This window comes from Salmo salar, chromosome 07 (assembly GCF_965601325.2).
Source record: "Salmo salar chromosome 07, fSalSal1, whole genome shotgun sequence".
NCBI classification, from domain to species: domain Eukaryota; kingdom Metazoa; phylum Chordata; class Actinopteri; order Salmoniformes; family Salmonidae; genus Salmo; species Salmo salar.
Genome location: NC_138297.1, coordinates 23,685,001 through 23,699,170, shown reverse-complemented (window position 1 = coordinate 23,699,170; position 14,170 = coordinate 23,685,001). Strand labels below are relative to the sequence as shown.

Below are 14,170 nucleotides of genomic sequence, written 5' to 3'. Positions count from 1 at the left end.
ACGCCGCTTGGGTACACTGCAGCATCCACCGAGAGGCTCTTGCTGCCAAAGGAATGGCTGACAGCTTGAAATACGTTTTGGACACTACAGTGAAAATGGTTAACTTTGTTAAAGCAAGGCCCCTGAACTCTTGTGTATTTTCTGCAATATGCAATGATATGGGCAGCAATCATGTAATGCTTTTACAACATACAGAAGTGCGCTGGTTATCAAAGGGCAAAGTATTGACACGTTTTTATAAAATTGAGAGACGAGCTTAACGTTTTCTTTATTGACCATAGTTTTCACTTGTCTTACCGCTTGCATGATGACGAGTTTCTCACATGACTAGCCTATCTGGGTGTACCTATGTGAGAGTGGCTTCTCGGCCCTCACTAGCATGAAAACTAAATACAGGCACAGACTGTGTGTGGAAAATGATTTAAGACTGAGACTCTCTCCAATTCAACCCTACATTGCAGAGTTATGTGCATCCTGTCACGTCCTGACCAGTAAGAGGGGTTATTTGTCATTGTAGTTTGGTCAGTGCGTGGCAGGGGGTGTTTGTTTTGTGTGTTTTGGGGTTTTTGGGTTATGTTCTATGTTAGTCTATTTCTATGTTTATTCTAGGTTGTCTATGTCTATGTCTCAGCCCTAAGTCTCCAGCGACGCTCCTCAGCCCGAGGTCTCCAGCGACGCTCCTCAGCCCGAGGTCTCCAGCGACGCTCCTCAGCCCGAGGTCTCCAGCGACGCACCTCAGCCCGAGGTCTCCAGCGACGCACCTCAGCCCGAGGTCTCCAGCAGTGGTCTACAGCCATGAGCCTTCAGCGGGGGTGGGCAGGTTAGAATGGGGACTAAGCCCGGAGCCAGAGCCACCTCCGTAGTTGGAGGATTGGGGGGGGGGGGGGGTGTAGCACGGGAGCCGTAGTTGACGGTGGACACCCTCCCTTCCCTCCCTTTAAGTTTGGGGTTGTTTTTGTGGGTTTTTTTTGTTTGAGGTGCATTTCGGGGTCTGCACCTTTGGGGGGTTGGTACTGACCACGTCCTGACCAGTAAAAGGGGTTATTTGTTATTGTAGTTTGGTCAGGGCGTGGCAGGGGGTGTTTGTTTTGTGTGTTTTGGGGTTTTTGGGTTATGTTCTATGTTAGTCTATTTCTATGTTTATTCTAGGTTGTCTAGGTTGGAAGTGTTTGGGATTGGTCTCTAATTGGAGGCAGCTGTATCTCGTTGCCTCTGATTAGAGACTATATTTAAGTAGGGTTTTTTTCTCATTGTGTTTGTGGGTGGTTATTTTCTATTCAGTGTTTCGTGTACCTGACAGTACTGTTTGGCTGTCGTGTTTTTTCTTGTTTTGTTTAGTGTTCTAAGTAAAGTTAATTATGAGCACTCAAACCGCTGCACCTTGGTCTACTCCCTTCGATGGCCGTTACACATCCTTTCAAGCATACCCTTCTCATTAACCTGTGATGAGTTATTCACAATTTTCGATGAACAAATAACGTTTTATATGTAAGATAGCTAAATAAATAGCAAAATTATTGATTATTATTATTTGTGCCCTGGTCCTATAAGAGCTCTTTGTCACTTCCCACGAACCAGGTTGTGACAAAAACTCACACTCATTCTTATGTTTAATAAATGTATCGTATAATGTGTGTGGCAGGCTTACAATGATGTCAAAAAACATTTGAGACTGCGCTGACCCTTGGTGCTAGAGGGGGTACGCAGCTGGAGGTTGAATGCTTGAAGGGGTACGGGACTATATAAAGTTTGGGAACCACTGCTCTACGTGACTCACATACTGAAGGAAACTCTTAATGACAGGCAAAACAACAGTACCCCAAAGGTACACTGAGTGTACAAAACATTAGGAACACCTTCCTAATATTGAGTTGCACCCCCTTTTGCCCTCAGAACAGCCTCAATTCGTCGAGGCATGGACTCTACGAGGTGTTGAAAGCGTTCCACAGGGATGCTGGCCCATGTTGATGCCAATGCTTCCCACAGTTGTGTCAAGTTAGCTGGATGTCCTTTGGGTGGTGGACCATTCTTGATACACAAGGGAAACTGTTGAGCGTGAAAAACCCAGCAGCATTGCAGTTCTTGATACACTCAAACCGGTGCGCCTAGCACCTACTACCATACCCCGTTCAAAGGCACTTAAATATTTTGTCTTGCCAATTCACCCTCTGAACAGTGGTGTAAAGTACTTAAGTAAAAATACTTTAAAGTACTACATAAGTGTTTTTTGGGGGGAGGAGATTTTCGATGTACCGATTTCCTGGCACATGGTTTATGAACTGGTACAAAAAGCAACACTTGATGCAACACTTCGAGTTTTTCAATTGAAATTATTCCACAAAATTCTTGCCACCAACAGAATGCTATATGGGGCAAACAACAATCTCAGCTCTATAGATTTTGCTGCGAAGAGACAGAATCACTAGATCATTTATTCTGTTATTGCCCCTATATAGCTTGTTTCTGGTCACGGTATAAAAGGAATGGTAAAAAAAATCACAACATTCGCTTAAAATGAACCATACAATTAGCAGTGTTGGGTGATTTGGAAAGCCATAGTCAGTCAATACATAATATAATAATATTTGTAGGATAGGTTTCATCGTTAGGTACTATACAATTAGAAAGGTTCAAAAATGTCTAAAACATCACAGCACAATTGAAAAATATATAGCACATGGGTGGTCTATGGCGATAGGGAGGATGGGCTGAGAATGGCTGAGGGGTGGGATTAAAGACTTTATGTTTGGTAATGTATTATTATTATGTGATTGCTTTATATAAAAGTACCATGTATGCAAAATGTGTATGCAAAATGTGTATGCATAATATCTACTGTATGTAAAATGTATGTACAGTATATGTAGCAGAAAAGTTGTAAAAAACAAAAACAAGATATGTGTCCTCTGAAGAGGGGGGTGGTGGATGGGTTAATATTTTTATATATACAGTTGAAGTCAGAAGTTTACATACACCTTAGCCAAATACATTTAAACTCAGTTTTTCACAATTCCTGATATTTAATCCTTGTAAAAAAAACCTGTCTTAGGTCAGTCAGGATCACCACTTTATTTTAAGAATGTGAAATGTCAGAATAATAGTAGAGAGAATTACTTATTTCAGCTTTTATTTCTTTCATCACATTCCCAGTGGGTCAGAAGTTTACATACACTCAATTAGTATTTGGTAGCATTGCCTTTAAATTCTTTAACTTGGGTCAAACGTTTCAGGTAGCCTTCCACAAGCTTCCCACAATAAGTTGGATGAATTTTGGCCCATTCCTCCTGACAGAGCTGGTGTAACTGAGTCAGATTTGTAGGCCTCCTTGCTTACACATGCTTTTTCAGTTCTGTCCACAACTTTGGAAGTGTGCTTGGGGTCATTGTCCATTTGGAAGACCCATTTGCGACCAAGCTTTAACTTCCTGACTGATGTCTTGAGATGTTGCTTCAACATATCCACATAGTTTTCCTGGCTCATGATGCCATCTATTTTGTGAAGTGCACCAGTCCCTCCTGCAGCAAAGCACCCCACAACATGATGCTGTCAACCCCGTGCTTCACGGTTGGGATGGTGTTCTTCGGCTTGCAAGCCTCCCCCTTTTTCCTCCAAACTTAACGATGGTGATTATGGCCAAACAGTTCTATTTTTGTTTCATCAGACCAGAGGACATTTCTCCAAAAAGTACGATCTTTGTCTCCATGTGCAATTGCAAACCACTTTTTTAATGGCAGTTTGGAGCAGTGGCTTCTTCCTTGCTGAGCGGCCTTTCAGGTTATGTCAATATAGGACTCATTTTACTCTGGATATAGATACTTTTGTACCTGCTTCCTCCAGCATCTTCACAAGGTCCTTTGCTGTTGTTCTGGGATTGTTTTGTACTTTTCGCACCAAAGTACATTAATCTCTAGGAGACAGAACGCATCTCCTTCCTGAGCGGTATGACGGCTGTGTGGTCCCATGGTATTTATTCTTGCGTACTATTGTTTGTACAGATGAACGTGGTACATTCAGGCATTTGGAAATTGCTCCCAAGGATGAACCAGACTTGTGGAGGTCTACAATTATTTTTCTGAGGTCTTGGCTGATTTCTTTTGATTTTCCCATAATGTCAAGCAAAGAGGCACTTAGTTTGAAGGTAGGCCTTGAAATACATCCACAGGTACACCTCCAATTGACTCAAATGATGTCAATTAGCCTATCAGAAGCTTCTAAAGCCATGACATCATTTTTTTCCCCCCCAAGATGTTTAAAGGCACAGTCAACTTAGTGTACGTAAACTTCTGACCCACTGGAATTGTGACACAGTGAATTATAAGTGAAACAATCTGTCTGTAAACAATTGTTGGGAAAATTACTTGTGTCATGTACAAGGTAGATGTCCTAACCGACTTGCCAAAACTATAGTTGTTAACAAGAAATTTGTGGAGTGATTGAAAAACAAGTTTTAAATGACTCCAACCTAAGTGTATGTAAACTTCCGACTTCAACTGTATAATAATAATAATAATAATAATAATAATAATAATAATAATAGTAATTATATAATATATGTATATGTCACGTTCGTCATAAAGATGGGACCAAGGCACAGCGGGAATGTGTAAACTCATCTTCTTCTTTATTAAAGAAACGAAACAAAACACTTGAACAAAAACAACGACGAAGAAACAGTCCTGTGAGGCACACAGCTACACTTGGAACAACTACCAACAAAAACCCATGAAAAAACACCCCTACTAAATAGGACCTTCAATTAGAGGCAACGAGATACAGCTGCCTCCAATTGAAGGTCAAATCGATAAACTAAGCATAGAAATAGATAAACTAGACACAGACATAGAAATAGAGTAACATAGAACATTGCCCAACAAACCCCGAAACACATTAAACAAACACCCCCGCCACGTCCTGACCAAACTACACTAACAAATAACCTATTTACTGGTCAGGACGTGACAATATATATATATATATATTTACAGTACCAGTCAAAAGTTTAGACACACCTACTCATTCGTAGGGTTTTTCTTTATTTTTATTATTTTCTACTCTTGAATGAGTAGGTGTCTCAAGTTTTGACTGGTACTGTATATATTATGCCGTCTGGTTTGCTTAATATTTTTATTTATTTTTATTTCACCTTTATTTAACCAGGTAGGCAAGTTGAGAACAAGTTCTCATTTACAATTGCGACCTGGCCAAGATAAAGCAAAGCAGTTCGACAACATACAACAACACAGAGTTACACATGGAGTAAAACAAACATACAGTCAATAATACAGTAGAAAAATAAGTCTATATACAATGTGAGCAAATGAGGTGAGATAAGGGAGGTAAAGGCAAAAAAGGCCATGGTGGCAAAGTAAATACAATATAGCAAGTAAAACACTGGAATGGTAGATTTGTAGTAGAATAAAGTGCAAAGTAGAAATAAATAATGGGGTGCAAAGGAGCAAAATAAATAAAATAAATAAATATAGTAGGGGAAGAGGTACCGTAGTTGTTTGGGATAAATTATAGATGGGCTATGTACAGGTGCAGTGATCTGAGAGCTGCTCTGACAGCTGGTGCTTAAAGCTAGTGAGGGAGATAAGTGTTTCCAGTTTCAGAGATTTTTGTAGTTCGTTCCAGTCATTGGCAGCAGAGAACTGGAAGGAGAGACGGCCGAAGGAGGAATTGGCTTTGGGGGTGACCAGAAAGATATACCTGCTGGAGCGCGTGCTACAGGTGGGTGCTGCTATGGTGACTAGTGAGCGGAGATAAGGGGGGACTTTACCTAGCAGGGTCTTGTAGATGACCTGGAGCCAGTGGGTTTGGCGACGATTATGAAGCGAAGGCCAGCCAACGAGAGCTTACAGGTCGCAGTGGTGGGTAGTATATGGGGCTTTTGTGACAAAACGGATGGCACTGTGATAGACTGCATCCAGTTTGTTGAGTAGGGTATTGGAGGCTATTTTGTAAATGACATCGCCGAAGTCGATGATCGGTAGGATGGTCAGTTTTACGAGGGTATGTTTGGCAGCATGAGTGAAGGATGCTTTGTTGCGAAATAGGAAGCCAATTCTAGATTTAACTTTGGATTGGAGATGTTTGATGTGAGTCTGGAAGGAGAGTTTACAGTCTAACCAGACACCTAGGTATTTGTAGTTGTCCACATATTCTAAGTCAGAACCATCCAGAGTAGTGATGCTGGACGGGTGGGCAGGTGCAGGCAGCGATCGGTTGAAGAGCATGCATTTAGTTTTACTTGTATTTAGGAGCAGTTGGAGGCCACGGAAGGAGAGTTGTATGGCATTGAAGCGCGTCTGAAATTATAAAGAAATTATAAATGATGAATACTATTACTTTTGATACTTAAGTATATTTTAGCAATTCCATTTACTTTTGATACTTAAGTATATTTAAAACCAAATACTTTTAGACTTTTACTCAAGTAGTATTTTACTGGATGACTTTTACTTGAGTCATTTTCTATTAAGGCATCTTTACTTTTACTCAAATATGACAAATGACTACTTTTTCCAAATGCACATGCCCCCCCCCCCTTAAAAGATTTAGATGCACTATTGTAAAGTGGTTGTTCCACTGGATATCATAAGGTGAATGCACCATTTTGTAAGTCGCTCTGGATAAGTGCGTCTGCTAAATGACTTAAATGTAAATGTAAATGTATGTCACGAGAATCTTCCAGCAAGACAATAACCCCAAGCACATATCAAAATCCACAAAGAAATTGTTAATTGAGCAAAACATCGTAATTTTGCTATGGCCATATCTGTCTCTGGACTTGAACCCTATTGGTTTGAATTGAAGAGCGCAGTAAAAAATCACAGACAAAAGATATCAAGAATCTGGAAAGATTCTGTATGGAGGAATGCTCCTGTAGGCTCGGACCTAAACTGTGCTCTCTGCCACCTCTGGCCGCATGGCAAATGGCCAAAGACTTCTATGGGCTTGTAGGATAAAACTACTGCAGCTATGTTTGGTAACTATCTAAAACTTTGATGCCATCTATATGGATGTATGATCTTTGTCGTAAAGTGTAGTTGTTCAGAGTGAACTCTGATGACGCTGTATGGAACAATCTCTTTTGTACTCAAAGGAATGATCTCTATTGTAACCGAGCCCACTCCCTTAAATTACAACACCTAGATGTGACCCCCTTCCTAGAGGATGTTGGCTGGTTCAATCTGATTGGATATCTTTGTTTTATTACCTTTGGTTTGGTCTGTGGATTGGTCAACAATTGATTTTGAATATAAACAAGCCAGATCTGGTATAAATGGAATTAAAGTATTTTCTTCTCCCTCTTGTCCTGCTAGGTTGTATGAGAAATGTTCATACAAATTCTCTGCGTTGCTTCGTGCTTAAGATCAACTCTTAGCCGTGGTGTATTGACCATATACCACACCTCCTCGGGCCTTATTGCTTAATTAAAACCCCTTGAGCATGACCATAAAAAGTGTTGTTATTGTTTCTTTATTTAGAGCTCCTATCTTTATCTTGGATGAACGAGTTCTGCATGAAGCGTTCATGGAACCGAATAGAGATGTCTGTTGAACAAGTATGGCTGTCTACCCACTGTTTTCTGATGGCTTCTACAGGTGTGCTGCAGTTATACAAATACCTTATTCCTCCCACCCATAGCAGCAGCACTTGTAGTCTGGCACAGAATTATATTTATTTTAAGTTTTGCTGGGCAAATTTAAGGTCAAATTATTTTCCACAGACATATACAGTACATTTACATGAAATACCAAACCAACCAACAAACCCATCACCCAGACTAAGGCTCTGTCCCAAATCGCCCTATATATTAAAGAGTTAAGTTAATGTAATTGACTTGGGTGTAAATCTCTCTCTCCTATAACAGAGATGGTGATGAGCTTCCTGTGTTCCATCTACTCCTCTAAGGCCATGAACTGCAGCTGGCTCCCAGCCAATCATGCCTCAGAAGACCACCAGCTCTACTACGGGTGAAAACTATTCTACTTCCTGCTCCTCCACCACTCAAGGGCCAATACAAGGCTATTTGTGGATGAGTGTTTATATTAAATGAGATATAAATTGCGAAGAGAGTCTTCTGTTGGCAGTTTTTTCTGTTGTTATATGGCCCTTAGTTGTATCTGACTTTGTGTCCTGACCAAGAAAAATGTGGCCCTATTTAAAGGCTATAACCATGACCCAGAGTTTTTCCTGATTAAGTCTTGTGTGAAATATTAAGGACTATAACTATGACAACAGCTATGCAATGTCAGTCCTCTCGTTTCTGATGTTTCAGGTACAATGATAAATCATTGAGTACTGTGAGTAAGGTATCAATATGCAGTGAGTACCTGTATAGTGCTAGTCAGAGGACAGGATGCCACCTGAAAAAAGACTTCTGAAAACCACCTTAGTGGTGGATCCTAAAGACCATAGTAGGAATAGAACTCTGACGAGGAGGACTGTTGTGTTTTAACCCTTGGCCTACAATGGTTGCGACCTGAGGAAATCGAATTAACATAATACAAAATTCCCCATAAAAATGTGTCTGTTAAGGCTAGAGATATGTGTTTTCTTTCATGGGCTGCTTCTCAATTCACCGCATCCACCGATCTCGCCCTTCCACATCTGGAGTGAAAGGTGGCAGATCTAGAGCGGTGTTTGTCAGACAAGAGACATCCCGAAATCCGGTCTTCTCACAAAAATGTATGTAGAGTCCAAACAGTTTGGCCTACCAACTACTCTAACCTATCTTACTACATTTGCACACACTGTATATAGATTTTTCTATTGTGTTATTGACTGTACGTTTGTTTATCCCATGTGTAACTCTGTGTTGTTTGTGTCGCACTGCTTTGCTTTATCTTGGCCAGGTCGCAGTTGTAAATGAGAACTTGTTCTCAACTGGCTTACCTGGTTAAATAAAGGTGAAATAAAATTTAAAAATATATATATATTATTGAAAGCTGAGACTCTCACAAAAATGATGAGACTCTCACGAACACAAGCCTCACAAGACTCTTCTGAAGGTCCCCAGTACCAGTTTGTCAGTGTGCTCAGGGAAGCAGGAGGGTCGAAGTCAGGCGCAGGAGACACAAGTCCGTGAACACACGTAATTTAATAAATAATCCACACGTTGCCAAGAAAACAGGTAAGGCAGGGCAAAGCAACACACATGCCCAAATAACAGCCTGCACGCAGCGTAGGGACGCAGCCCAAAACACGCTGCCACAAAACCCACAGGCAGAGGGAAAAAACACCTGCACCTCAGAACAAACACATGACGAAAATGAATCACGCACAAAGAACAAACCTACACAGAACGACTAAATAACCCTCCCCCACTAATGAACTAATACTAAACAGGTGCCAACTAAAATAGACCTGACCAACAGAAAATAAAAGAGGATCGGTGGCAGCTAGTAGGCCGGCGAAGACGACCGCCGAGCGCCGCCCGGGCGAGGAGCGGCGCCACCTTCCGTCGATGTTGTGACACAGTTTAAAAAAATTATGGAAGTATATATAGAGATAGTTTAGTGCCTAAAAGGGGTGCGTGACTTGAGTGGGTTGAGTCTCTGACGTGATCTTTCTGTCCGGGTTGGCGCTCCCCTCGGGTTCGTGCCGTGGGGGAGATCTTCGTGGGCTATACTCTGCCTTGTCTCAGGGTAGTGAGTTGGTGGTTGAAGATATCCCTCTAGTGGTGTGGGGGCTGTGCTTTGGCAAAGTGGGTGGGGTTATATCCTGCCTGGTTGGCCCTGTCCGGGGGTATAGTCGGACTGGGCCACAGTGTCTCCCGACCCCTCCTGTTTCAGCCTCCAGTAATTATGCTGCAATAGTTTGTGTCGGGGGGCTAGGGTCAGTCTGTTATATCTGGAGTATTTCTCCTGTCTTATCCGGTGTCCTGCGTGAAATTAAGTATGCCTCTAATTCTCTCTCTCTCTTTCTCTTTATCTTTCTAATTCTCTTCTCTCGGAGGACCTGAGCCCTAGGGTCAGTCTGTTATATCTGGAGTATTTCTCCTGTCTTATCTGGTGTCCTGTGTGAATTTAAGTATGCTCCCTCTAATTCTCTCTTTCTCTCTTTCTCTTTCTCTTCTCTCAGAGGACCTGAGCCCTAGGACCATGCCTCAGGACTACCTGGCCTGATGACTCCTTGCTGTCCCCAGTCCACCTTGTTGTGCTGCTGCTCCAGTTTCAACTGTTCTGCCTGCGACTATGGAACCCTGACCTGTTGACCGGACGTGCTACCTTGTCCCGGACCTGCTGTTTTCGACTCTCTCTCTACCGCACCTGCTGTCTCTAACTCTGAATGATTGGCTATGAAAAGCCAACTGACATTTACTCCTGAGATGCTGACCTGTTGCACCCTCTACAACCACTGTGATTATTATTATTTGAACCTGCTCGTCATCTATGATTATTTGAACATCTTGGCCATGTACTGTTATTATCTCCACCTGGCACAGCCAGAAGAGGACTGGCCACCCCTCAGAGCCTGGTTCCTCTCTAGGTTTCTTCATAGGTTCCTGGCTTTCTATGGAGCTTTTCCTAGCCACCATGCTTCTACATCTGCATTGCTTGCTGTTTGGGGTTTTAGGCTGGGTTTCTATATAGCACTTTGTGACATCGGCTGATGTAAAAAGGGCTTTATAAATAAAGTTGATTGATTGAAATAAATGTGATTGATTAAAATAAAGGGATAACTACATGTAAAAAAAAATACAGTTTCCTGATCTTCAGAACAAACTTCCTTTACACTTTTTTGTTTTACTATCTGTTGTTCCATATAGTGAATCTGTTATTCAATGCATTTCTATTGGCTGACAGCAGTAATGCTAAATTCAATCATACCTGATACAATGTTGTCAATCATCATAATCTATCCAGTATGGAACCTTATGAAAAAAGAATGTCCAATTGGGATGTTATGATGCAACCGCGGTGCAATGTAGCTGGGGCTACTTAAGATTCTGGTACAGACGCTGAGTGCTGTCGATGCTGTCCACTTGTGCATTCATTTCCACCCATCCGTGCATGGTGTGATGGTTGATAAAAATGTGAACAAATTACGCAATAATAATGAGAAAGTAACAGAAGCTTACAGACAGTTTACTTGATTGAGCGTGTTTTATTCTGTGCGGATTCACCAAAATAATAAAAACCCTGTTAGTATTTCGTTTACAGAAAAGGAGGATGATGTAACGACGCAAACTATATCTACTATTCCACAGTTATTTGGCTATTGCCTTTCAAGCTCCTTATTGCACAACGCCTTTTATTAAAGCCTAAATGAAATGCATGTTCACCGCATCGCCATTTTGGCTCTGGAGAGAGGCTCGAGCGTGCGAATTCCATTGAAGAGACCGCGTACAGCGCCCTCTACCGGTCTTTTTCATAGAGCCAAAATGTCTAAGAAGAGTGGTCCTGATGCTGCAGGGATGCTGAAAGCGTCGACATAGAAGGATGTGGGTATCTAAACCGTGCCGGAATCATATTTATTGGCGCAGTCTCTGTGGCGCAATGGAATAGCGCGCTGGACTTCTAATCCAGAGGCTCCGGGTTCGAGTCCCGGCAGAGATGGGTCACTTCTGGGTGCCAAATGGCAGGCCTGCGGATTTTTTATTACAGAACTGGTATGATGTAATTAATGCTGTCCAATAATGAACTGCAGCCACCTTTTCATTCAATGCGTTCTTCTAAATGTCCTGAATATAATACTGCACTTCACTACATCTCTACACCCCATGATATTTAGGCTATACTTGTATTTATCACATAGCCTAACCATAATAATAATTGATAATATCAAATAAAAAATGATTTATTAAAAAAAAAAAATCTTTACGTGATAGAATAGCATATTCGACCACTTATTGAACAATACAATACCAAGGTAATTATAAAACAGAAATTCTTGCTATGCCTTTATTATAAAAGAAATCAGGCTAGGCTACTATAGACAGACGTATTTCACCGCACAAACAATCCATTCCCATATAGTTTTTCTCAAGTAGTTCCTTTGAGTAATGGCAGAAAATGAATCACTTATTTAGTAAAAATACATCAATGCCAGTCTAGTGAATAAGCTATACATGCAATAACGGTCCAACAGCAGAACAATTTAATGATGGCAATACCTGGAATCCTAATTATAGTGGCTATATGTTTCAGTGAATACATTTGTGTAACTTAATGTGTTGTTTCTACGAGGTGCATCCGTGTGTAGGCATTTTAACAGCTTATCCAGTTGTTTGGGAGTAATTATTGAGTCAGTGCACTTGAGGGCGCTCCGACACTGCGTTGTAGCCTAGGCTGATGCAAAGCTGAGAGAGATGGATATGAGAGCAGCCTCCAGCCCACTATACAGGCGCCATAGGGACATTGAAAACTACATGTATGTATAGCCTATGTATCTGGCTATAATAGGCTATATAGCCTTTACTTCCTCTTTACTTTGAGAGAATGGAGGAAACATACGCTGCCACTTCTGGGGTAGAACTTGGTTTTTGCCATGCAGAATGTTTGCAGAAGGATTTGCTTGCAGAATGATTAAACTAAATCAGCACTGTAGCCTATTACTCGATCTCTCTTAAATAGACAAACACAGAGATAATGGCAAAAATCCAACAAACATTATGGACAAATTCGTGTAGTTTTTCTCTGGTGACAAAGACATGAACATATAACAGAGGTATCACTACCATCTACTGCGAGATTCAGACTAGAAAGAGGAGGGGTGTGTGCTGTGGTGCTGACGTACGTGAGAGGAGAGAGCGAGAGAGAAAGGAATGCGCCGCTAATGAGAAAACGGACCGTCGCCGAGCACGCAAGAGCAGACAGCAAAAAGGAGAGAGGAGGAAAAAACGGAGAAAAGATCTAAACCGTAAAAAAAAAAAAAAAAAAAAGAGTAGAAAGGGGTGGTGGATAACGACGAAAATCGTCACATATATTCACTGGAAGGATTACAATTGCCCGATAGTGGTGAATAAAATCCAACGAGGATTTTTGATGCTGTCCTCACGGAGAATTGAGCTAACGGGCTTGCTGGTCTTCTGAACGATGCATAGGCTTCTGCTCCTGAGTTTGGCGTTGAGTTTTCACCGTGGTAAGATAAGGGTTTCCCCTGTTACCTTCCCTAATAAACGACACACAGTTTCATGTTGTCGAACAATACCGAGGTTTGTTAAACTTGATGAGGGGGAAAGTTGCTCTAGATTCGTTTCATTTGTGTGCTTGTGTGTGTGTGTGTGTGTGTGTGTGCGCGCGCGTGTGTGTGTTTCTGCGAGAGAGCGATAGAAGTAGATGCTCCTCTTTTCTGCGTATATGGGGCCTCGAGTTTGTCATTATATGCGGGGCAGTGTGAATGGTCGGCTATTCCACAGTGTGTGTGTGTGTGTGTGATTTTGTGTGTCTAACATGATCATGGCCTGATTGGTGCGAAAACCTAGTATCCACCATATGACCTTAGTCCTGTGCATACAGTAGCCTTTTGCCTTTTTCAAATAGGATGTTAGGCAGAAATTACGTGATTCGAATGACAGTGCGCGTCTAAAATGATCGACCAAAGGTGCTTGATATTGGAATTTGGGAACGGCTTGTGTCAATCATTCAAACGTTGCTTGGCATTTTTTATTGGTGCCTGAGATAGAAATGTAGCCTAATAACACGCACGCACACACGCGCGCGCGCACACACACACCAATGCCAATGTAGACGGTCTCCAGCTTGCCATGCGTAGCTGCCGCTGTAGCCTGCTCTGCTCGTGCGCGTGACACAAAGATTGGAATGGGGACTTTTTTCCGCCATGTATTTCATTCCGAATCCTCGGCCAGCATAGCTTCAAGTATAATACCCCAAATGTAATCTAGATGGCATATCTTTAATACATGCGCATTGACAGGTATAATAGCTATTGTTATAACGTAGTTGCTAGGAGACATGTGCTCAAGGGGAACGTGATTTCTTAGGCTACCTGTTAGATTACAGCATCTTCCTTGTGCTCGCGCAAGGCACAAGGCAACCCTCCCTTTTCATTGTCTACCTTGTTGTGCGTGACAGTCAGAGAGTGCGTGTACTGTGAATGTGCGGGCACGCGCAGGTACTGACCAGCCTAGCACTTTATCGTAGGTAAGGGGCGTGTTTGAAAGGTCTATATAGGATGATGTCATCCATGTAGTCTCTTT

General features: G+C 41.9%; 1 protein-coding gene and 1 non-coding gene across 3 annotated transcripts in view; both read left to right on the top strand.

The window, feature by feature from the left end:
* The first annotated feature begins 11,493 nt into the window (after window positions 1–11,493).
* Window positions 11,494–11,567, top strand: trnar-ucu (transfer RNA arginine (anticodon UCU)). The gene has a single exon. It is a non-coding gene; the product is annotated as a tRNA-Arg (tRNA).
* A 1,209-nt stretch (window positions 11,568–12,776) lies between these two features.
* LOC106608745 (kin of IRRE-like protein 1) overlaps window positions 12,777–14,170 on the top strand; it is a 40,841-nt gene continuing 39,447 nt past the window's right edge. For both annotated transcript variants that reach the window (XM_014206855.3, XM_014206854.3), the window contains exon 1: window positions 12,777–13,092. In XM_014206855.3, coding sequence (XP_014062330.1) covers window positions 13,047–13,092 — 46 coding nt within the window. In that variant the 5' untranslated portion in view covers window positions 12,777–13,046. The remainder of the gene's footprint in view (window positions 13,093–14,170) is intronic.